This window comes from Enoplosus armatus, chromosome 16 (genome assembly GCF_043641665.1).
Source record: "Enoplosus armatus isolate fEnoArm2 chromosome 16, fEnoArm2.hap1, whole genome shotgun sequence".
NCBI classification, from domain to species: Eukaryota; Metazoa; Chordata; class Actinopteri; order Centrarchiformes; family Enoplosidae; genus Enoplosus; species Enoplosus armatus.
In genome coordinates this window covers 702,411-724,858 of record NC_092195.1, presented here as the reverse complement: position 1 = coordinate 724,858, position 22,448 = coordinate 702,411, and the positions used below count along the sequence as shown (strand labels likewise).

General features: G+C 42.4%; 2 protein-coding genes across 3 annotated transcripts in view; one reads left to right on the top strand and one right to left on the bottom strand.

Annotated features, from left to right (window-relative positions):
- Positions 1 to 5,137: 5,137 nt before the first annotated feature.
- On the top strand, positions 5,138 to 6,890 carry tnfa (tumor necrosis factor a (TNF superfamily, member 2)). The gene is made up of 4 exons (XM_070921639.1): positions 5,138 to 5,299; positions 5,435 to 5,462; positions 5,711 to 5,767; positions 6,415 to 6,890. The coding sequence occupies exons 1-4, from the start codon at positions 5,138 to 5,140 to the stop codon at positions 6,888 to 6,890; spliced, it is 723 nt and encodes a 240-aa protein (XP_070777740.1).
- A 10,716-nt stretch (positions 6,891 to 17,606) lies between these two features.
- Positions 17,607 to 22,448, bottom strand: part of gabbr1b (gamma-aminobutyric acid (GABA) B receptor, 1b) — a 102,262-nt gene continuing 97,420 nt past the window's right edge. For both annotated transcript variants that reach the window (XM_070921872.1, XM_070921874.1), the window contains 3 exons: positions 21,616 to 21,744; positions 18,974 to 19,117; positions 17,607 to 17,894 (listed from right to left, as the gene is read on the bottom strand). In XM_070921872.1, coding sequence (XP_070777973.1) covers positions 17,607 to 17,894; positions 18,974 to 19,117; positions 21,616 to 21,744 — 561 coding nt within the window. The remainder of the gene's footprint in view (positions 17,895 to 18,973; positions 19,118 to 21,615; positions 21,745 to 22,448) is intronic.

Genomic DNA, 22,448 nt, shown 5'->3' with positions numbered 1-22,448 from the left:
ATTTTAAGAGAACCCAGTTATTGTGGTATAAAATCAGATGAGATTATTGCAGTTAAGAAAAAAAAAGAATAATCGTGCATGAATCTAAATGGAATTGCTCTCATTTCATTCTGGAACACAGAACACAGCAGCATGATTGAGGGCCGACAGGTGACATAACACAGCCTTCGGCGGCCATTTTGTTTGCGCTCAACAACAGCTTACTGTACCTACGGTATCTTTGTGCTGCTTTCAGATAACTGACAATAACACATAGTATTCATATAGAGCTGTTGCGGGGATGGCGTATTTTTGTAGACAAAACCGGAAGTTAGCGTCGCCCTGGTTGACCTCGACAAAAAGCCAACGGGATTGTTGCGCGGGATTCTAGATTATTGCAGAAAATAAGCTCTGTGGCAAAACAAAAGTTTATGATTCTTACACGTTTCGTTTAGCGAGATAATCTTCACTGATGAACACCACTTTTGTGATTTTTGATTTTTTTGTAAATGGAATTGCCAGAAGTAAAAAGCTAACGTTAGGCTATAAAGGAACGACACCACGGTCGACGTTACCACCGCTGAGCTTCACTTTTAAGAGACTATAGATAGATATAGATACATAGACAGATCAGACCCAGATGCCGTCCTATACGGACCCGGACCTATAATCAATAAATTATTAAGGGATTTAAAATTTTGAAAGGGCGCTCCCATTTTAACCGGCGCAGCTTTTCTAGTCTTTGCGGCGCTGGTTTAGCGGCTCAAGAAACTCACAGACAAATTGCATACGTGTTACGCCAGCCCACGTGACGCAACTCAGCCAATCAAATCTGTGCATTTCAGGCGATAAACATTGCGACTCTGAATACAGACAGACGAGAGAGGTGAGAGGCGAGTGACAGATGATAAGATGAGTGAACGACACAGGGAGATGTCAAGATGTGAAACAGTTAACAAAGAAAAAGGGAAACTCAAGCTGCTGCTACACTTTATTTTGTTTTTCTAAAATTAAGCACTTTATTTTAAGATGCACAATTGTTCAAAAGCTACTTTATTTATTTTCTCTATTTTCTTTTTAAATGCATCCCTTCTTTTAGTTAATGAGAGAAGAACATTATACATATCTACAGTATTATATATCGGTATAGTTCAATGTTAAATGACAATAAATATTGTCAGAATGTTTTTGAATTGTACTTTCTTTATTTGATTTGACAGTCAGTTGTTGATGACATGCAGACGTTGATACAACTACTAGGCTACTTCAATATATGTCACACTAAATCACAACGCAAGTTAGACATTATGATGTTCCGGACCTTTGCTTAAGGACATTTTCTCGAACTGGACCTCTTCGAACTTTAGTTGAATACCCCTGATATGGAGTGTAAACACGACGAGGCTGTACAGGCGGACTAGCGAGTAGATGACTTTCCGTGTTTCAGCATGAAGACGTTTAATGTCCGCGACAACTTCTGTAGTCTAATTTAGCCGCTTGTTAGCAACCGCCTTTTTTAAGACGCTGTAAAAGCTTCAAAAGTCACGAGTGTGGGGGGGGGGGGGGGGGGGGGGTATCCGCTGGCGCATTTTGTGTAGTAGAACAAGACGTGAAAATCTCTCAAGCTGGTGTTAACTGCAGACTAGGGAACCAGGAAGTGTAAAAACGCTGACTAATTGCCGGGTTTTAGGACTCCTTCCCGCAGCACTCCATTGCGTATGCGATCATATCAGCTTGTTAGCTAGCAAATCTAGCATCTGATCAGCTAACTTTTCAGTATAGTGTCAACAGACCCACTTCCCATTGCAGCAAATCCATCCAGTTGAAAATAGCGCGTGTGGGTAACGCTAACGTGACCACATGATACAACCCGGTATCACGCCAAAGTGTGTGATAGACCCGCCGGCAGTTCACCGTGGCGTGAAAAGAACACCTTCACCTTCATTCTGTGGTCAAGTTAGCAATAACAAATACGCAAGGCCCAGCTAGACTTTCAAAATAAAACTTGCAAAACTACTTTCTTAGCTTTAGGCACCAAAGCTGGGTTCAAATCAGTATGTTACAGACACGTGTTAGTTGAAATAAGTCAGCGGTCCTGTGTTCCAGCGGTTTCCAAAATGCCGACCCCCTTATATTCAGGTACTTAGGTCACATATTTTGGCAGCTGTGGTGGCATGTAGTGTAGGTCTCTCTGTTGAACCCCCGAGTCCTACTTGTCTTTCTGCCATAGACCATGTTTATTGTAGAAACCAGAACATTGATACCACTGGGCCGTCATTATCTTTACAGTGAGGGTAGCCTATGTTGTCTTGTTGGCTGAATTAACCGAAAAATGAGCTGTGGGCCCCTCCCAGTGTTGTTTTTTTTGTCACATAGATTCTGGAATGCTACTGTGCTATACTAGGTTTGCAGAGTATCAAATTCATTTGTGGTAATTCGATTAAAACTAATCTATTTAGGAATGTGTACCTTGTTTTTGTTGTTGTTTCAGCCATCCCTCCCGTCAGTAGCAATAACATTAACCTCCAACGGAAGAAACACAGGCAGTCAGATGATCATACAGGTTTTAAACGACCCCCTACATAGTTTTACGGTGCAATCCGGTGCTATTACACATTTTGTGCGTATTTACTTTCGGTTTTATCCTCCAAATAAAGTGGTTTAAGCTGACATAACGTAACTGCTTGCTAATAGAAATAAAAAACGAATAAGATCTAAGTGAGTACATGATGGCACCCCCACTTTTCCCTGTTCTAATCCAACCATAAAACACTGCTTTGGCTGGTTGAAGATATACTTTGAACAACCCACGCTCATCTTATCTGGTATACCATCAGTGATCTCATTTAGCACCTTAAGGTGATACTCCACCCAAAATGCTGGGGTGGAGTATCACCTTACATTTTAATTATGAAAGGCTCACTCACTGTAGACATGAAATGTGAAAGTTTTTAGTTGAGAAAAGTCTGACCTTTCGTGATGGAGTCACATGGTTGTCATGCGATTTGTGATACAACCACGAAGCCTCCTTAATGTGACAACTGTTGCTGTTTTGCACAACCCTAAAGTCACGCATATAAAAATGAAACTGTAAGTTGTCCATGATTAAATCACCATCTTTTCGTCTGCATTATCTCTACCAAGAAGGTTTGGTTTTTAGCTTTGTTGTAGGATAAAAAAGCCCCCCATCTGAGCCGCTTTCTATGAAATACGGTGGCCCAGATAGGCCTGGGGGCCAGGGAGGCTACTGATTAGACTTTGGTGGTAATCCAGATCTGGGATTCCTGCCATCAAGCGATTGTCATTTGTTATCCACATGAAACCAAAAAAAAAAAAACACGGTACAGACACGGTTCCATATCCTCAGAGTGTGTTTGCAGGGTCAAGAGGTCAATCCGCTCTCAAACTGAAGTGACAGTGTCGGATGGATGTGTTTGTGTGCATTAGTTTTGCTTTTCTCTCCATAGACAGCTAGTCCAAAGTGACAGCACTGTGGTATAAAATGTAGTCTTCTTATATTACTCTTATAGTTATAGATTCACGTACATACGCATCCACATTGTTTTCAACTTCCAACCTCTTACCTCGTCCTGTTTTCTTTCAAGCTGAGATTCATGGCAACAAAGCCAAGCTAATATTGATCTTGATTGATCTGACTGAATCTCTGACTAACTCTCCCACACACACACACACACACACACACACACACACACACACACACACTCATGTCTGCTAATACACACGAAACGTCCACCCTCAATTCTTACTCATCTGAGTTGTTGTTCTGTGAGGTTGTCACGGACACCATGTTAACCCTGAATGGCTTCAAAAAGGATTTAGTTTCAGGCAACCGATTTATTATTAGAAACATTATGAGAATTCACTTGCTTGGTTGCCCAACTCTTAATAATGTTATTAGAGAGACCTAACAGTTCCCACCACGAGCGAGCACTTTGGAGACAGTGGCAAGAAAAAAAAAAAACTTCCTTTAAGCCATCATGGATAAGTAGCCCTTACAGTGCTCCGAGCAAAACAGAAATTTAAACATCTACAATTCCATAACTGGGCAAAGCAGCATACAGAATGGTGCAATAGGGACATAAGTAGAAAATCAAGCTATAATAAATAAAAACAATAAAGACGCTACTAAAACTAAAAAAATTAAATTTACAAATGTACAAATCCGCAGAAAGAAAGAAATAAAGGTAAAGGGATTATTATGGGTATTGCACCATTGTTACATTCAGATACGATATAGACAATATAATGTACAAATAAATGTAAAAAAGTAAAAAAAAAAAAAAAAAAAAAAGGTTTCACCCACTGCATTTCTGTTTTCCACAATTACCTTGACGCCGGCCAGTACGCTGGAAATATTACACACGATTATTAAGACTGGCCCTGCTTTACCCTCTGCCTATTTTTAAACAAAAAAAAGGGAAGTGACACATGAACGGCAGATATCAACAATGACAATGTCAGTTGCAGTTCGTTTTTACTTTGGGCTATAGCACACATTGCAGTATCATTCGCCGTTAGCGTGACACATTTTGGGCAGTGCTGGCCACAGGTATCTTGATGAATTACGCTGCATTTTAACCCGGTTTCCATGTATATGACCCACATAGAAATGACTAAGTACACCACAACACACGTAGACAGCCAACCTTTGATGGGGTGTGATTGACCTAAACATGCATTTCTAGTTTAAAATGGTGGACTAGGTGCACTTTTCTGTCTGTGTGTTTTAGTGTGCAGGTGTACTGCAGAATGTGAGCGTATGTGTGTTTGACAGCATGTGTGTATCCTTGTCCGTGTGTGAGTATCTGTAGACTTACTTATTTGAAAAAAAAAAGGGATTTCTACACAGGTGTCTGTGTGCATGTGCTACTGGAATAACACAGTCATACGGATGCCATGTGTGTAGGAGTGCGTGGTCCCCGGCTCTGGGTCTCTCTTCCTCATTGAATCTCCACTCACTCACAATGAGTGACATCACTGGAGTTTCCCGCCAGGAGGAAACTGTTATTAAAAGAGCCACTCGCCGTGTGTCAAGTCAACAAACCAGAGCGGCAGTAGACGAAGAAAGGAAGCTCTCAATAAGGCTGCGAAGAGCCCAGCTTGACTTGAAGTGATGGAGGGAACTCGTTCAGGACAAATGGAGGGTGAATGCAAGGTAGTGCTGGATGCTACTGTGGACACAGGAAACAGGACACAAACAACGCAGGGTGTTAGGTTCAGCTCAAAGACGACCACGGCCCTGCTGGTGCTCACACTCGGCCTCGCCGCTGCTGTCCTCATCTTCAACGGGCATGCCAAGGTGGGAACACAAGACTTACATTAGACAATTAATTATTGAAAAGGGCCCCGGATGTCTTATGGATGTGAGTGGCCCGACTCACCTCAACCCAGCCATTCTATAACAGTCTCTTTATCCTTCTCTTCTTGAAAACAGGGCCCAGGACAAGATGAAGACAATTTTGGTGAGAACTTTTCCCTTTAATTCTCTCAATACTGTACTTTTAAAAGGTTGATACTAATGGCTTTGTAGCATCTCATAATTGAGCTGATCTTGCCAAGACTTTCCAGCTTTTCTTTAGCTGTCGTCAAATCAATATAGCAGCACCTTGTCGAGATCTGATTCTAACTGCATCTGAAAACCACATGGAGGAAAAGTGTAGCTGTCGTGGCATGAACCATTTCATAAACCCCTGTCTTCTCTTCTTTCCAGATTATCGTCACACATTGAGGCAAATTTCAAATGTGAGGGCGGCCATTCATCTACAAGGTAAAAACAAGCAATATATTCAGAATCCAAGAATATCTGGGGCTACGTGATACATACAATAAGCACAATGGGAGAAAATTGACGGCAGATATGTTTTGGACTGGAACTCTCTGCGTAGATTTTTAACATTTGGGCCAGTGGTTCTGAAACCACCGGTATTTGAAACACTTTAGTAGGTCAGGATTCGGGTTAGGGTTAGCGGTTCTTGAGGAAGAGTTCTAGGGCTTGAAGTTTTTGAAGAAGTTTAAAGACTTTTTGAGAAAGTCCTTTGGCTTCTTGGGGATGTTCGTGGGGTTCTTGATGAATTTCTAGGGATTGTTTAGAACGTTTGAGGGCACATTTAGGCAATTCTAGTCCCTTAGGTGGGTACCTGAAGCAGATTTCTAAGTAAACCTAAGGACTGTGGTAGGGCTCAACAGCAAACTGAGAAATGGTCTCACTTCACTGCAAAGTGTAATACTATTAATCTGAAATTACTCTCACTTATTTATTCCACCTCAAATTCTGATGGATGGTAACAGTCCTTGGAGTCCTCCCTGTCCTTGTTGAAAAATGTTTCACACCTTTGCCTGAATCATTCTTGTTTCACTCAAACTGTCAGAAATGTGTGATCATCTCTCTCACCATCTCTTCATATTCTTCAACAGGAGAATACAACCCTAACATGAAGACCTCAGTGGAATGGAAGAATCAGGTGGACCAGGCCCACTCTCAAGGAGGGCTGGAACTCAACAACAATGAAATTGTGATCCCTCGAAACGGCCTCTACTTCATTTACAGCCAAGCGTCTTTCCGGGTCAGCTGCAGCAGCAACGCCGCTGATGACACCACATCAAAGTCCATGGTCCACCTGAGCCACATTGTACAGCGCTGGTCCAGCTCATACGGGAACTACGGCGAAAAGTTGTCCTACCACACCATCCTGCACTCCGTCCGCACTGCCTGCCAAAAGACGGCCGGGAGCGATCCAGATGATGAGGAGAGCTGGTTCTCCGCCGTGTACATGGGAGCTGTGTTCAGCCTGAACAGAGGGGACAGACTGAAGACAGTGATGGAGGAGAAGATGCTTCCCAACCTGGAGGAAAAACCGGGGAACACTTTCTTTGGTGTGTTTGCCTTGTGATGACAGGTGACTGAGGGCAGTAGGTGGAGATATGAATGTACATGAAAAAGAAGCCATCAGTCTTCAGGGTGGCTCCACCGTGAGGCCAGCAGGCACCTGCGCCACCTGAACCCACTTACCCTGTTGAGTGCTAGGGTGCCCAGTGCAGCTTTCAGTGTAGACTTCACACCCAAACCTTAAGAAGACGTTTAAAGTTTTCAAGTAAACCGAGTTACATTAACGTTGGCACTGAACAAAAACAGCTCATTGTAATGTATTACCATAGATATATCTATGGGTCAATAATGTTACGTACTATGTACTATTGTCTTGCCAGTACCTTTTGTTGTACTGCAATGCTCAATCTCTATTGAGTTTCTGACATTCGTATGATTGTATTTATTATTATTATTATTATTTGTATTATTTATTTATGTCACTACAGGCTGACAAAAGTGGATTCTAGAGGATGTATTTATTCAACACAACATTGTCATATTTATTTATTTATTTATTTCTGTGCGTGTGTTGCTGTGTGTTTTTCTAATGAACTGAACAGTGTTTGTGCTGGATTTTGTATAATGTATAATTTATTGAATTATTTATTGAGGCAGATAATCAGCTGTCTGTCAATGTAATTTTTTATTCTTTATTTTTTTTGGACATATTTTTTTTGCAAATAACGGTGCCATAGTGCCTGTGGTGCTGCAAAAAAAAAAATGTTTGAATAAAAAAAATTGTTTTGAAAACAAAAGTATGTCCTCAGGACTGTGTCCGTCGTATTAGAAGTAGGATGTGGAACTAGAAAATAAGAAAAAACAAAACAAAAAAACCCCCAAAACAACAAAAAAGGCCTATGCCCTACAGGGCCAAACAAACAACATTATTGATTGACAATCAGGATAAAGACTCAACCGATGCTGGTGGGGAGGGGAGTTGCAGAACTGGTGGTTAATTTGTCAACCGCAGGGCACAATGTCCAGTTTTCTATGGCTTCTTACTGTGCACTGCACCTTAAAAAACACAGATGCACTCAGTTTTATGGGTCACTTCACCCAAGAGACCCCACTGGTGGCACGCGAGTGAACCGGATTATATCTGCAGAAGTTTGGAGATATTTGTCTCTATGATATTTTTGCCACTGTGCCGATGCAACGGAGGTGAGTGGCCTTTTGATTGTGCGAGGAACATTTTAGACTTTTAGTCTTGATACACCACCAGAATGTAATTTGGGCAAATGTGGCGAACCTGAGTCACTGCTTAAAATGAAGCCAAGATGGAACTGCCTTCGTGAAGTGCTCCTTTCGCAGCTGCAGTCAATATTTACAATGTCCCAGTTTCACAGCCAAGAAAAAGTCAGCAACCCCTTTAGCATAAACCATTTCTCTGCTGCTGTCCGTCCCAGTGCTCAATATGTTCTGAGCACTCACATTTTCCGCCAAATAAATACTGTACGGCCAAATACACTTTATTTATGAAACTGAAAATTCAAACAATTTGAAACTTGGTGGAATAGTCCGCCCCCCCCCCATTGAAGACTTAACAGGCCCTGAGCTCCCTCATGTCAGGGTTGAGTGGTCTAAAACTGTCTTGAACTCACTGTAGGACCAGTTTCTTGCCTTTCCAGCGAGCTGGGAAATAATGCAAGAGGGTAAAGAGAGCAGAGGTTCGAATGAATGAGGGACGACTGACTGAGGAAAGAGCAACACAAACGTGACAGGTGGAGTTCAAGCTGCTGTAGCAGGACAAGGAGCTGGTGGAGAGGGAGCTTGCAGGAGGCAGGGTTGACTGCTGAACCTGGACTGTGGCCGCTGGATCTGCACACAGATTGATTCCGGGACGGGCTTGAGAGGGGTCGAGCCCTGAGCAGCCAGGAACAAGGATCTGAGTTGAGTGAGTCGATGCAGACCAGATTGTATTGTAATGCCTCAGTTAAAAACGAGATATGGAGTCAAATGCAGGATGCAAAGATTACTGGATCGTTGGTTGTTGGCAGTCAGAACAGGCAACCGAATCCAAACAGGGTCACGGGAGGCAAAAATCCAACAGATGGAACACAAATGCTGAGATGGCACCATTGAGAGCAGGTGTGAACCTAGTCGGGCTGGCCACCGGGAGCACTGGGCCCAGGCGAGAGGACTGCCGGCCCACTGCGGTTGGCAAATACACGGTAAATGGAGTCTGGCTATTTTAGCTATTCATCGAGTGCCCCTATGCGTCAGTGCCACTTTGCGAACTGACCAATCACAGCCTGGTTGCTGCAGGACATTAGGGAAAGGCTGACGTGGCGGGAACTGTTGGAGTCTCTGTAAATAATATTATAAAGGGTACGGTCTAGACCTGCTGCTACATGTAAAGTGCACTGAGATAGCTTCTGTTATGATTTAATCCTACACTGCTGTATTGTCCAATTGGACTTTATAGTATACTCGTGGTATATAGTATACTATACTAACATCATATGCATCCAACCTTGTCTTTCCTGTGAAAGCTTATGTCCAGTGTTCTATTTCTGATGAAGCCCTCATTTTCCATTCATGCTGATTAAGTGAGTGGATATTAAAAAACACATCAAATGAAAGGATGAGGACGCATCCTACCTCCACCAAAAAAAAAAGAAAAGAAAAAAAGAAAGGATTCCTTGTGATTTCACACATGACGGCCCTAATGTTCCTTTGTCACAGCTGGTATTTATTACTCACATAATGACAATTGAGGGGGGGGGGGGGCACTACTTCCAAGCCAAAAATGCCAACGGAGCTCTTCTGTGATTTCATCATCAGTGACAGTGGACAATTAGAACCACGGTCTTACATGAGATACCATGACATGCCTTTGCTGGCTCCGTGTGGTTCATGGACAAATGTAGTGAGACAGTTTCCAGTGGAGTAACAGTTCCTCAACAGCTACACAGCGTGGAAGGGAGGAGGGGAACTCCCTGGTAATCTGGTAATCCCCCTGCTTCCTCCTCCAGCAGCAGCAGACACCAATAGTGGAAGCATTTCTTGTCTCCAAATCGTTATTTGTCGCTTTCAATATATTGATTATTCATACAATTGAAGCTTCAGTTTCGCAACTTACTTCGTTTTTAAAGGTTTTGCTTATCTCCTTTGCAGCACCCGATTGTGGGCACTTCTGTGTGAGCGTGCATGAAGAGGAACTGGGCATTTCACTTGTTAACATGTGTGTGTGTGAGAGTATGTGTGAGAGTGAGAGAGAGAGAGAGAGAGAGGCAGATATGGTATCAGGAACAACAAGAAGACAAGAAAAAAAAAAAAAAAAAAAAAAAGGAAAGACATTAAAACTAAAATTCTAAAACTAAAAGAGGGAAAGGGAGTTCAATAAGTGAGTAAAAAGCAACTATACTAATACCTGGAGTGAAAAAAAAAGAAAAAAAAAAAAAAAAGGACATATAATGAGACAATGGGCTCTTGCGCACCGATGTGTAGGAGGCCCCCTACCCCAACAACAGGAGTAAGAAACCCAGACTGAAAGAGACCTAAAATGACAAATGAGTAGTTGTTTTGCATCTCTTAGTTGTCATATTGTGTTTGCGGTTGTTTTTCTTTTTCGTTGTCTTTTGTGTGTCTTTGTAGTCTCTTTTGCATCTTTTACCGGCTGTTTTGTGTCTTTGTGGTTGTTTTGTGTGTCTTTGTAGTCTCTTTTGCGTCTCTTACTGGCCGTTTTGCGTCTCTTTGTGGTTGTTTGGTGTGTCTTTGTGGTTTTCTTTGAGTCTTTGTAGTCTCTTTTGTGTCTCTTACTGGCCGTTTTGCGTCTCTTTGTGGCTGTTTGGTGTGTCTTTGTGGTTTTCTTTGTGTCTTTGTAGTCTCTTTTGCATCTCTTACCGGACGTTTTTTGCGTCTCTTTGTGGTTGTTTTGTGTGTCTTTGAAGTCTCTTTTGCATCTCTTACCGGCCGTTTTTTGCGTCTCTTTGTGGTTGTTTTGTGTGTCTTTGTAGTGTCTTTTGCGTCTCTTTGTGGCTGTTTGGTGTGTGTTTGTGGTTTTCTTTGTGTCTTTGTAGTCTCTTTTGCGTTTCTTACCGGCCACTTTGCGTCTCTTTGTGGTTGTTTTGTGTGTCTTTGTGGTTGTTTGATGTGTCTTTGTGGTTTTCTTTGCGTCTCTTACCGGCCGTTTTGCGTCTCTTTGTGGCTGTTTGTGGTTTTCTTTGAGTCTTTGTAGCGTCTTTTGCGTCTCTTACCGGCCGTTTTGCGTCTCTTTGTGGTTGTTTGGTGTGTCTTTGTAAACCATTTGCGTCACTGGACATTTTATATCGTTTCGCGTTTTTGTTGTTTTTGTGTCCCTCTCTGATTGTTTAGCATCTCTTTGTAGTCGTTTGATTGACCAATGAGAAATGTTAGCAGTCACTTCAAACAGAGGCTCTGGCTCAGTGGCCACCCTGACCCCGTGGACCCCTGGGGCTGTGCCCGGTAGCCCTGTTCAGTAATTTGTCCATGACTGTAGGGACTTGGTACTTTGGTAGGTCATTTTGCATGCACAGTTTTTCTGTGCACATATTAGTGAATGGGGGCCAGTGAGAGCAGCAAAAGGCAGGTGACAGGTGTTGTACTCACTGGAAAGCCCAGTTTACACCAGCTAACCACCAGCTTAAAACACTGCAGCGATGTGTGTTCTCCTGTTTGTGCTGAAACATGCCGCCACGCTACCTGTGTCAATGTCGATGATGAATATTCCACCTGTAAAGTTTAGTCACTATTATAATATATTGATACCGTGGCTGCTATAAATGTGGATTCAATCACAATATAAATACGACAGAGAAAAAAAACATGGGGACATTTAAAAAAAACGAATATATATATAATATAATATTATTATTATTATTATTATTATTATTACATACAGTTCATGATATCAGTAGCTGTGATTGCATGAAACTATAAGTCTCCTTCTCAAAGTGCAGTATAGTCATTCATAGCAATATTATATATCAAAATATATCATGATGCGGCAAACGTATATAAAATCTCACGCTCAAAACAAAACTCTCAAATGTGTAAAAACAAGTTCTCCGGTCCACATTGGAATTATTCAGATCAGGGTTCACTTGTGTGATTGATTAGTAGGAAAACCACACTGTCACAGCAGTGTGCTCAATACAGTGCAAGCAACGCAGCTTGTGTCAGTGCAGCACCTCCCCAACCGCAACCTGAGGAAACCCCAGTGTGGTTGAAACTGATCTGTCATTTGTGATATGCTCCATATGTAATAGAGGGTTTTTGAATCTGTCCCTGATGTAACTCTCCACAGGCTGTACTTTCTATTTCTGTAACGTAACAAACCCCTTTTTTTTTTATCTTAACAAGACTTAAGAGTTGACAGCCACACACAGCTCTGTGAGCTGGCACTAAATGTCAGCATGCTCGCAATGACCACGTTAACGTGCCAGTGTTTGATGATAATGTAATAGCTTAGGTTAAACGTCATTCGTTTTGCAGGGTGCCGCAACTTTTATGGTTTTTGAAGCGCAAATGGAATCGCCGGAAGTAAAAAGCTAGCGTTAGGCTATAAAGGAACTACACCCCTGCCACGTTACTTCAATGTCACCACCGCCAAGCTTCACTTTTAAGAGAATATAGATATATATATGGTATATAGTTATATAGACAGATTGATACAGAGTATAAACACGCTGTAGTCTCATTTTGCCGCTTGTTAGCAACCGCCTTTTTTTAAGACACGTAAAAGCTTCAAAATTCACAAGTGGGGGTATCTGCTGATGTGTTTTATGCTGTAGAACAAAATGTTGAAACCTCTTAAGTTCGTGTTAACCACAGACCTTATTTCAGACTTCCAGACGAGGGAACCGGAGGTGTGAAAATGCGAACAAATTTCCGGGTTTTAGGACTCGATAGTTGTTGAGGTATTTCAGTCTGTACCAAATTGGTGGACCGACTGACCACCACCTAAAAAGTCATCCATATTGAATACAGACGATAGTTTGAGAAAAAAACATCTAGTTTCATTTTCATTCTTGCATTTCCAATAACCTCCGATATCAGATATAACAGCATATGGAAATACAGTGTACTTTTGCATACTGTACCACATGAAACACAGCTTGTATATGCAGAGTCGAACATCATCCCTATTTACAGTCAGTGTGAATAATCTCGTGTGTGTCAACATCACTCACATTTACACTGCTTTACAGACTCTACAGTTAAAATACACCATTACAGACAAACATACATAGATATTTACACATGGTCACCGCAAAGGAATGTAGCAGGAGCACTGCACAATGTTGTCATGGTCTGTACACCTGCGCCTCAGACTGTAGTTATTTAGTCCAATTACCCACGCTACTGGAACAAGCTGTGCTACCACACAGAGAGAACATGAGACTAAACTGGAAGTCAGGATCAACTCTAAACCTCTAAATATTTGTCAGGAGAGTTTAAGACAGTGAAAAAAAAAATGTATAGCACACAAAGAAACAAAACATGACATTAAAATGAAAAGGCCGGACCATCCGTGAAAATAAAGAGCTGTCAGGTACTGTATTAGTGCAGAGGGGCAAACATCACATGGCGCTTTCAGTTCATCCTGTGTCGCCGATGGCGTCTCACAAAATTGAGCTTGAAACAAAAATGTTCACCTCTGAAACAGAAGTTTGGCCAAAATCACAACTCAAGGTCCCCCGTGACAGTTCAAGCAAATCCAATTCGCTGAAGAAAGACGGCGACCTGAGGTTGAAAGCACAAGGAAAAGCTAGAAAGCTGACCTTGAATTAAGGTGGGTTTTTTTTATGTGTATGTGTGTGTGTAGCTCTGTCAGTGATGGAATAGAGGTGAGGCCTTTCACGTGAACGACAGTCACCATTAGTTTCTTTAAACCATTACAGCGATTGTTACCGTCGTTTTGAGGCCTTAAACAGAGGTGGCAGACCATAAAACGCTCTCGTATCCATCTTTTTGGGATGGTGATTTGGGGCAGATATGGAAGGCAGAAAGGAACGAACGTATTTTGTCGCTTAGCAATGGAGGACCCGTTGATTTGAACAACCTACTTTACAGCCGCGATCCTTCAGATTGCAGTCCTGGGAACTGGTTGGTGACACCTGCGGTTATCATGGCAACAACGCGATGCGACTTAAGGCTACAGCAGACAATTGTTGAGCAGCTACTTTGTCAGAAACACAACAGAAAAGCAGCTTAGCGTCTCCGTTTACAGCGCAGCCAAACAAACTCGCGTAGCTTTAATGAAGATGCCGGTTACACAATAAAAGCCAGCCAGTGTTTCACCAGTTGAACGCTTTTAATGTGAAGCAGCAGCAGGTAATGTTCGGTTTGCATTAGCAGAAGCTTCATACAGCTCAGACACGGCTGTGGGAGAGTGAACAGTAAACTGGGTTGGATTACACACAGTGCATGCATCCTTTCCCACGATTCCCTTGTGCTTAAACTGGCAATCTGAATCCAGTGCAGATATGGCACCCTCTATGCCACTATCACTTAAAATACTATATAGAGAGATAACTACTGTATGTAAATACGTCCAATGGCTATTGCACAAAAACGAGGCCAACCATAAATGGTATCAAAAATGTGGTTTGATTTCACAAAAATCGTAAGGATTCTAACTTTAAAGGCTGGTTTTCTAATCCAATCAATGACAGACCAGTGACACTGTGTGCCAGATTAGTTACTCCAGCTGCTGACTTGCATCCAACATCCTTCTCAGCACCAAGGTTTCCGTTCAGTGCTGAAACACTGTATTTCTACAGTTTGAGCGAGGGTGGCTTTCATTTTGGCCCCTTTTTGTTGTTGTTTTTTTTCTTTCTATCGAGCAACAGCTCAAAGTGGAGTTTTTGCAAAAGATTTGATCAGTGACGGAGCCAACAAAGGTTTTATTTGAGCAGCGCAGTGCAGTGAAGTCTGTGAGACCCACGTGCACGACATAAAGGTCATAGACGGCAAGAAACCAAAACCAAAAGCCCCATTATTTCTGTTAGTATGAAAGCTATTATTAGATATACAGAAGTCAAGCATGTGCTGTAATTTCACTTCATGCCATGAAAACCTTTTCATTGGAACTGCAACAGGAAGTCTTCCTGTTTGTCCACAAAATCCCCCCACAAAAAGCTGTGGTATTTGGAGGTGAGACCAAAAAAAAAGCAGAAGAGTGAAAAGAAGAAGAAGTGAAATGCTGCGGCGGCATGTACAGGGGAAATCTAATGTCAGCCTGTTGGTTTTGTTTTCAAGAATAACCAGACACTCTGTGTTTGTTTATAACTGTGACGGAGAAGTTGTTGAAGCAAACTGAACTTAAAAGGAGGCAGCACAACAGCCTCTGTTATCAAAACCCTGGGGGGATTTAATCTGCCACTTTCGGCAAGAGAGGAAGTCAGACAAAACTAAAATCAGTGACAAACTGCTGTGCTTGTGGGTCATGTGCAGCATTAGTCCATACTGTGTTGCTGTAAATACTTGAATTTCTATGACTTTTTCTATTTAAATTCTATCAGTATTTTAAAGATTGGCCATTGGAAATGTTTCTACCAAACATCACCTGTGGAGTGCCACAAGGATCAACACACGGCCCCCTTCTAATGACTCTAACCATGCTCCCGTTAGGCCAGATTTGGTTAACAACAACATTGATTGCTATATTTATGCTGACGATAGTCAAATCTACATCTCTTAATCACCCGTTTAATATAGTCCCCATAACAAATGAATGAATATGAAAATATAGGTTGAGTCAGTGCTGTTTTGTTTTACCTCAGTCCCTAAAAATACCTAGTCACAGTCAGAGAAAACTGAAAAAGGGGAACTGAATTTGAAATGCACTGTGTATCTCCTCATCAATCCATAGTTCTTCTTTTGCAAATTTCAAAACCTTACATGCAAATATAAAACATATAGCAAATTGAATATGAACCTCACATGTCATTTTAAAGTCACGAATTTCGATTTCAGATTCACCAGATTCAGCACTGCAATGTTTTCTTTCGTTCCCTCAACCAGAAGCAAATCTCCAAAACATGCAGCGACATGCACCAAGATACAAGAACTCGGCTCCTGGAGAACAACTTCACAAAGGGTGGACGTTCCCGCGTGCAGCCCCCATTTTTCTATTTTTGCCTTTTCTTCTTCTTGATTTTTGGGGTTTTTATGGTGCACTACTGCCTGACTGACTGACACGGACCCTCATTTGTAGTATGAATGGAATCATGTCTACCGGTACAAGTCCGCAGCATTGACAGTAAGCCTTGGGAGTGGACAACTGGTCCATTGTATTTAATTTCTGGTATTTATCTGTCAAATTTAAACAGCCGGACACAGCCGTGGCCTGAACGTGAAACAGATAGAGGTGTGTGAATTGCTGCTTTTAGCCTCATGTAATGCTCCTTCAGCTCTCGAGTGTGGCAGTCACAACACGCCATACAGACAGATGAGAACAGCGTCCTCGGCTTCTCTTTTTTTTTAGCCCTGAATCAACGGGTCTGAGTTCATCCACAGTGAGGGGTTTAAGCATGAACAAACACAACCATGTACAATGACTCCGCAGTCTCTTTGAACAGAGACAATGTAAAAAAAAAAACCCCACCATCAAACATTGAACAAAAGGAGCTAAAATGACTGTGTAATGGAGACCAGTTGCACCAGTTGATTTGTCACAAAACTGGCATCATTTCTCATGAAGTCTGTCCTTTTGTCCACCCTCCTGATACAGTACATAGCACTATCTAAACACATTAGGAGGCAATATTGTAAGGTACAGATATGATAAATGCTTTGCCATAATATCTTGGTCCCCAATTGACCCTTTGCTAAGCCCCACTCCCCAGTAGTTACTGTTATGGTAAATGGTCTCGCTTACATGGCGCTCTTCGACCTTAACGGTTGCCAAAGCGTTGGCAGATTTACCGCCAAAATTCTGGTAATTTTTGAAATAATGGGTCTTGATCGTAGATTGTGTCGAATCTACTTGACTTGTGGATTTGATCAACTGTAGCTTGCTAATTAACACTAACCCAGTGATGACTAAAGAATTGTTTCTGATGACTTGTTTCAAAATGAGAGCCATGAGAGCCCCCTCCCCCCTATGTCTTCTAAATGGATCATCAACTGATAGAAATGCAGACTTTTCCTTCTGGAGTACGTAGCTTTAGTCTTAGCTTAGCTTTTAGCACAATATCATGTATGTAGCCAACATGTGCATATTGAAGACCCTTTTACAGGGTTCGTGGTAAATCTGCCACCGTTGTGAATTGCATTATTACAGTTACAATGGAAAGCTTGACCAGTTAGCAATTCAGCAAGTCTGGCTCAACTGGGATGGGGCTGGCAGGGGTGGGGGTGGGGGTGGGGGGTCACCACACAGCCTACATCCGGTGAGTCAGAGTAGGGCTTATGTCAGAGCGTTTTTTTTTTCCCTCAGTCTAGATGGCACATGATAAATCACTGGCAGATCACAGATGCAAAACTGTATAATCAACAAGATGTATGTACATCTTTTTTTTCTCTGAGAGGAAAGAAAAACAAAACAAAAAACGACACATTGATCTGCTCGGAAGGAGTGAAAGAAGTGGAAGTGTATATCCTCTCTGAAAATGTGTTTGATATTAACCCTTTCCACCGGTTATCCTCCGGCCCTCTGCTGCTGATTTGGTGGAGTGAGTTTTAGAGTCAGCTCCTCCAACAGATACCGATCAATCATTTCCTCTGTCGCTACGCCTCGTCGCTACTGTCCTCATACCTCGCCGCCGTCTCACTTGTACAGCAGCTGCAGCCGGCTGGCGTGGCAGTTATTTCGGCTGATCTTGCTGTCCGTCTGGTAGAGGCTGGACGAGTTGGCGAAGGACGGGGAGATGGGGAGGGTTTCCGAGGTCGGGGCGGGGTACCCCGGAGGAGGGGCCAGGGACCTGGGGTCGCTCTGGTGGATGGCGAGGTGGGGGGAGCTGTGGTTGTGATTGGTGACAGTGGACGCTCTCCTCCTCGACCGCAGGGCCTGCCGCTCAGACAGCTGGTTCCTCAGCTCCGACACGCGCTCTTCTTTCTGAAGGGACAGACGGAGACAATAACTCAACGATCCTCTCTCGGGACAAGTCCTCTAAGATGCTTTGAAGGTAGGCTTATGTTTTAATAAATCTGATAACAGAGTGCTGCAGGAAGGAGTCCTCAAACCTGGAAATGAGTCAGCATTTTTACACTTCCGGCCCCCTCGTCTAGAAGTCAGTGGGTTTTTTGGTTAGATGCCTGAAATAAGGTCTGTGACATAAAATACGTCAGTAGATACCCCCACTCGTGAATTTTGAAGCTTTTACGCGTCTTAAAAAAGGTGGTTACTAACAAGAGGCTAAATGAGACTACAGCGGTTGTCGCGGACGTTAAACGTCGAAACACGGAAAGTCATCTACTCACTAGTTGTTTTTATACTCTATATCTATCTGTCTATATATCTATGTCTATCTATATTCTCTCGGACCGTGGTGGAGTTCCTTTACAGCCTAACATTAGCTTTTTACTTCTGGTGATTCCATTTACGCTTCAAAAAACCTGAAAAGTGGTGTTCATTAGTGAAGATTATCTCACTGAACAAAACGTGTAAGAATCATAAACTTTTGTTTTGCCACAGAGATTATTTCCTGCAATGATCCAAAGTCTCGTGGAACAATCCCATCGGCTTTTTGGTCGAGGGAGCCGGGGGCGACGCTAACTTCCAGGTTGGCCTACAAAAATACCTCATGCCTGCAGCAGCTCTATTGACAGGAGCTGTCTAGAAAGACGAGGAAATGGGGATGAGTCCGAGGCTTGTTTCAGAGCTACAAAAACCATTCGCTCACATCTCGTGGTATCTTTCCACGGCAATAGTTTTGGTTTCATTTACCCAGGTACTGTGGTCACACAATGTAATAACAGTAAATGGAAGTGAACGTGTGTTACCCCCCCCCCCCCCCCCAAAAAAAAAAACATAAGTATGGATAGATGTGATGACAACTGAGCAAACTCCTGTCAAATGAGGTTGAAAGCTCCGGAAAAAGGTTTTCTTTTTTTTTTTTTTTGGTTTGTTTTGTCACATTGAAGAAAACAAGAAGGAATTAAGAATCCCGCAGAACAGCGAGAGGTCCGGCTGACCTCCTGGATGATCTTCTGGAGCTCCTTGTTCTCCCGCTCCAGCTGTCTGGACTTCTCCTCGTCGTTGTTGTTGGTGGACGAGCCGGTCTTCATGGTCTCCTGGGCATCCGACTGCCACTCGCCTCGCGTGATCAGGCGCCGCATCTGCAAGTGGAGCACACGTTTTTTCCTTACTACATGAATGTTCACCAGGCACTGAAGGAGGGGGCCATCAGGGGTCCGTTTTTTGGACCCTGTACCCTTCGGAGCTTGAATATTATTTTCCTTCAGCCTGTGATTTACTTCAAAAAAAGGGGCTCCTACTTACCACTGGTGGGGTCTCTCCTCATATTGACAGTTGGCGGAACCATTTGATTGATATGTATCGCAATATGTAGCTTGATACATAAAGGCACTTAATTTAGCTGAACATATTTGTGTCTATTATTATATATTATATATTAATATGGTTATTTGCTACTGTTTTTTTTTTTTTAGAATTACCAGAATAGGAATAGTTGTGATAGGTTGACATAATATTTAAATGGTCACATTGAGCCTAGGCTCGTACACGTATGCATTAACCAATGCATGTTGAGCGACAGTGCATTTTTTATTATTCATATCATATTATGTTTCTGACTTTCCTATTGTCTAATTGTATATTTAGAGCATGCTTATAAATGCGTAACCCTGCTAAAGCTTAGCAGTATGCTATGTTTTTTTTTCTTCATGTAATGATGTGGGTCCCCCTTTTATTAAGTAACCTAGAACGTATTTTATTACTGACGGGCTGCACGATTTAAAAGAGGACTATACGGGTATTTTTTGTATAAATATAGGAATCAACTAATCATTTGTTTCCTTCGTGTAAATAAAATCTAATAATATAAAAAGTAATATTCAGATATTTACATTCGAGCAGCTGGAGCACTGAATTTTCGGCATTTTTGATTAGAAAAGGACTTACGCAACTCGTCGATCATTAAATTGTTGGCGATTCAATTTCTTTTTCATCGATTATTTGACTCATTGATTTCAATTGATATTGAACTCTCAGTCGTGGTCTTGGTTGCTCCGACATTCCATATGCTGAATAGCAATACAGTCACGGACAAGAGTTCATAGGCTTCCGCTTCGTAGAAAACAAAAGCTGCCCCCCCCCCCCCCCCCCCCCCCCCCTACAGAAAGAAAACTGCTGAGTCCGTCAGTGTTTGAGCTGCTTGATTTGTCTGTCTGTCCTGCACTGATTTCTGTTCATTTACTTTTTGTATTTATGCTTTTTTAAATAAAACTGCTATATAATATATACCATACTACACATTTGCGCTGAGCATGGCATTCCTGATGTGTGTGTATTGTGAACATTCTGCTGACTGTGTGCAGTTTTGACTGCACTGCATTTGCCCCCCCCCCCACCCCCGTGTGTGGACATCACACCACTACAACATCGTGATGATACCAACTCCATTCTGAGTCCTTCACCAACCTCGTAGAAGAAAATGATGGTCTTTTTTTTTTTACCACCAGGGTCCCGACATTTTATTCACATTGAATCGCTGATAGCAACTGCTCAGGGCCCCCTGGACTCGCTGCGTGCCAGTTGATTTTTGCTCATTGGATTAATTGCGCATTTGTTAAGGAATCTGAACAACTCAAGTACACTATCAACGCTCATTTTGTGACATATAGAGGGGGTACATGTTCCTCAGTGAAGTGGTGTTTAAACAAATTAGCACAATAGGGGCCAAACAGAAGTTTTTTGTTGTTTTTCTCAAACAACCAATCAGGGTTAGCTAGCTCGTAGCTGGCCAATCACCATCGACATCAAAGGGTTGGAAGAGAGGAATCAAAACACAGAACCCCTGATTATCTATCCCCCGAGTGGCTGTTTCAGATTCAGGCCTGGTCCAGTTTTTTTTTTTTTTAAAGACTAAATACAAAAGGGGGGCGGCTGCTCACAGGCACAAAGGAGCCCGTGCAATGGTCACAATGTGTTATTTCAGCCAAAATTATAATTCAATAATATTGACTGCTGTAGCGTTAATGTTACATGATTGTTGTATATAAAAACACAGCAGCATGATTTGCAAAAATGTGTTTAAAAGTGTTTATCGCATTCCTTTTTCCTTCCAAAATAAAACTCTCAGAGTGGTATAGCGTTTTCTCACAATTATGTGCCTGCAGCTGTTTTTTTTTCATAGTTTGGACTGTAGATTGTGAGATGAGAAGACGGATATCAATCTTGTGTCTGTGTGTTAAGTACGGAGCTGGAGTGGTTGTGGTTAGCCTAGCTTAGCATTAAGACTGGAAGCAGGGCAAAACAGCTAGCCTGGCTCTGTCCAAAGTTCCTAATTTAGCACCTGATTAGTTCACTAATTAAAATGAAAATGGAGAACTCTCCCTCTCTCTGTCGGTAAAATATTTTACATTTTTTTATCAAACTGGCCCCCCCCCCCCCATCGCAACAGAGCATAGCAGACTGCTGAAGATGCTGCCACGGCGAGGCAGGGCTCAACCCACAGGTGACTATGTGATATATTATACCAGCCCACGAAAGGCCATTCATTACGTCTGACACTTAAACTGCCGCTCCAATCTGCAGGGAGGGGTGGGGTGGGGGGTGGGGGGTGATGAGAGGAGGACAGTGCTCTGCTTTTTACCTTGGGGACGAACAGAACCACCAGGGTGATGTAGACCGAGAAGACGATGGCCAGGGAGGCGAAGGCGAAGGAGGCGTCCTGCTGGGAGGACAGGATCATGGTGACCGGAGCTGTGATCATGCATAACACCTGAGGAAGACAGCAGATGGGAGTGACATGTTTAGTTCTTTTATTGCGTAACATGAAGAAGTACGGATTAGTAGAGAGTCATTATCCCATTTGTGAGGTTTAGGTTAGTTAGTAGCCTGACATTGATGTCTTTGTTCCCCCTCCTTTAGGACCACACACACATGAGCAATAGTATATTGGTGATAGTGCCTGTGCATCTGCAATCTATATTTCATGTTAGAATAAAACCCTCGAAGATATCCCTGCCTCCCGTGTCCTCGTGGCTCGACACCCTGACTTTCCTAACCACCAAGAGCTCCGTTACATGGACTTCATTCCTAAAACAAGTAAATAAATAAATAAAGGCGCTGAACACAGTGAACTTGACCGACCAGTATCTGATTTGTTTGCCCAGTGAATTTGCTTCTGCTCTCCAAATAAAGTGGTTTCGATTAGAGCTGAAACAATTAGTCGATCAACAGAGAACGAATCAGCGACTGCTTTGCTGAGAATCAATGAATCCGCCATTAATAAGTCATTGTTAAAAGGTCCCATATTATGCTCATTTCCAGCTTCATAGTTTTTAATCTGGGATTCCACTTGAGTAGCTTGGCACAATTCACAGTTCATAAAAAGCCCTTATTTCTCCTCTCTTCTCAAGGCTAAGCTGAACAATGTCGCCCTCTAGTGTTTCTTCTTCTACTGCGTTTATTATTCTTTTATTT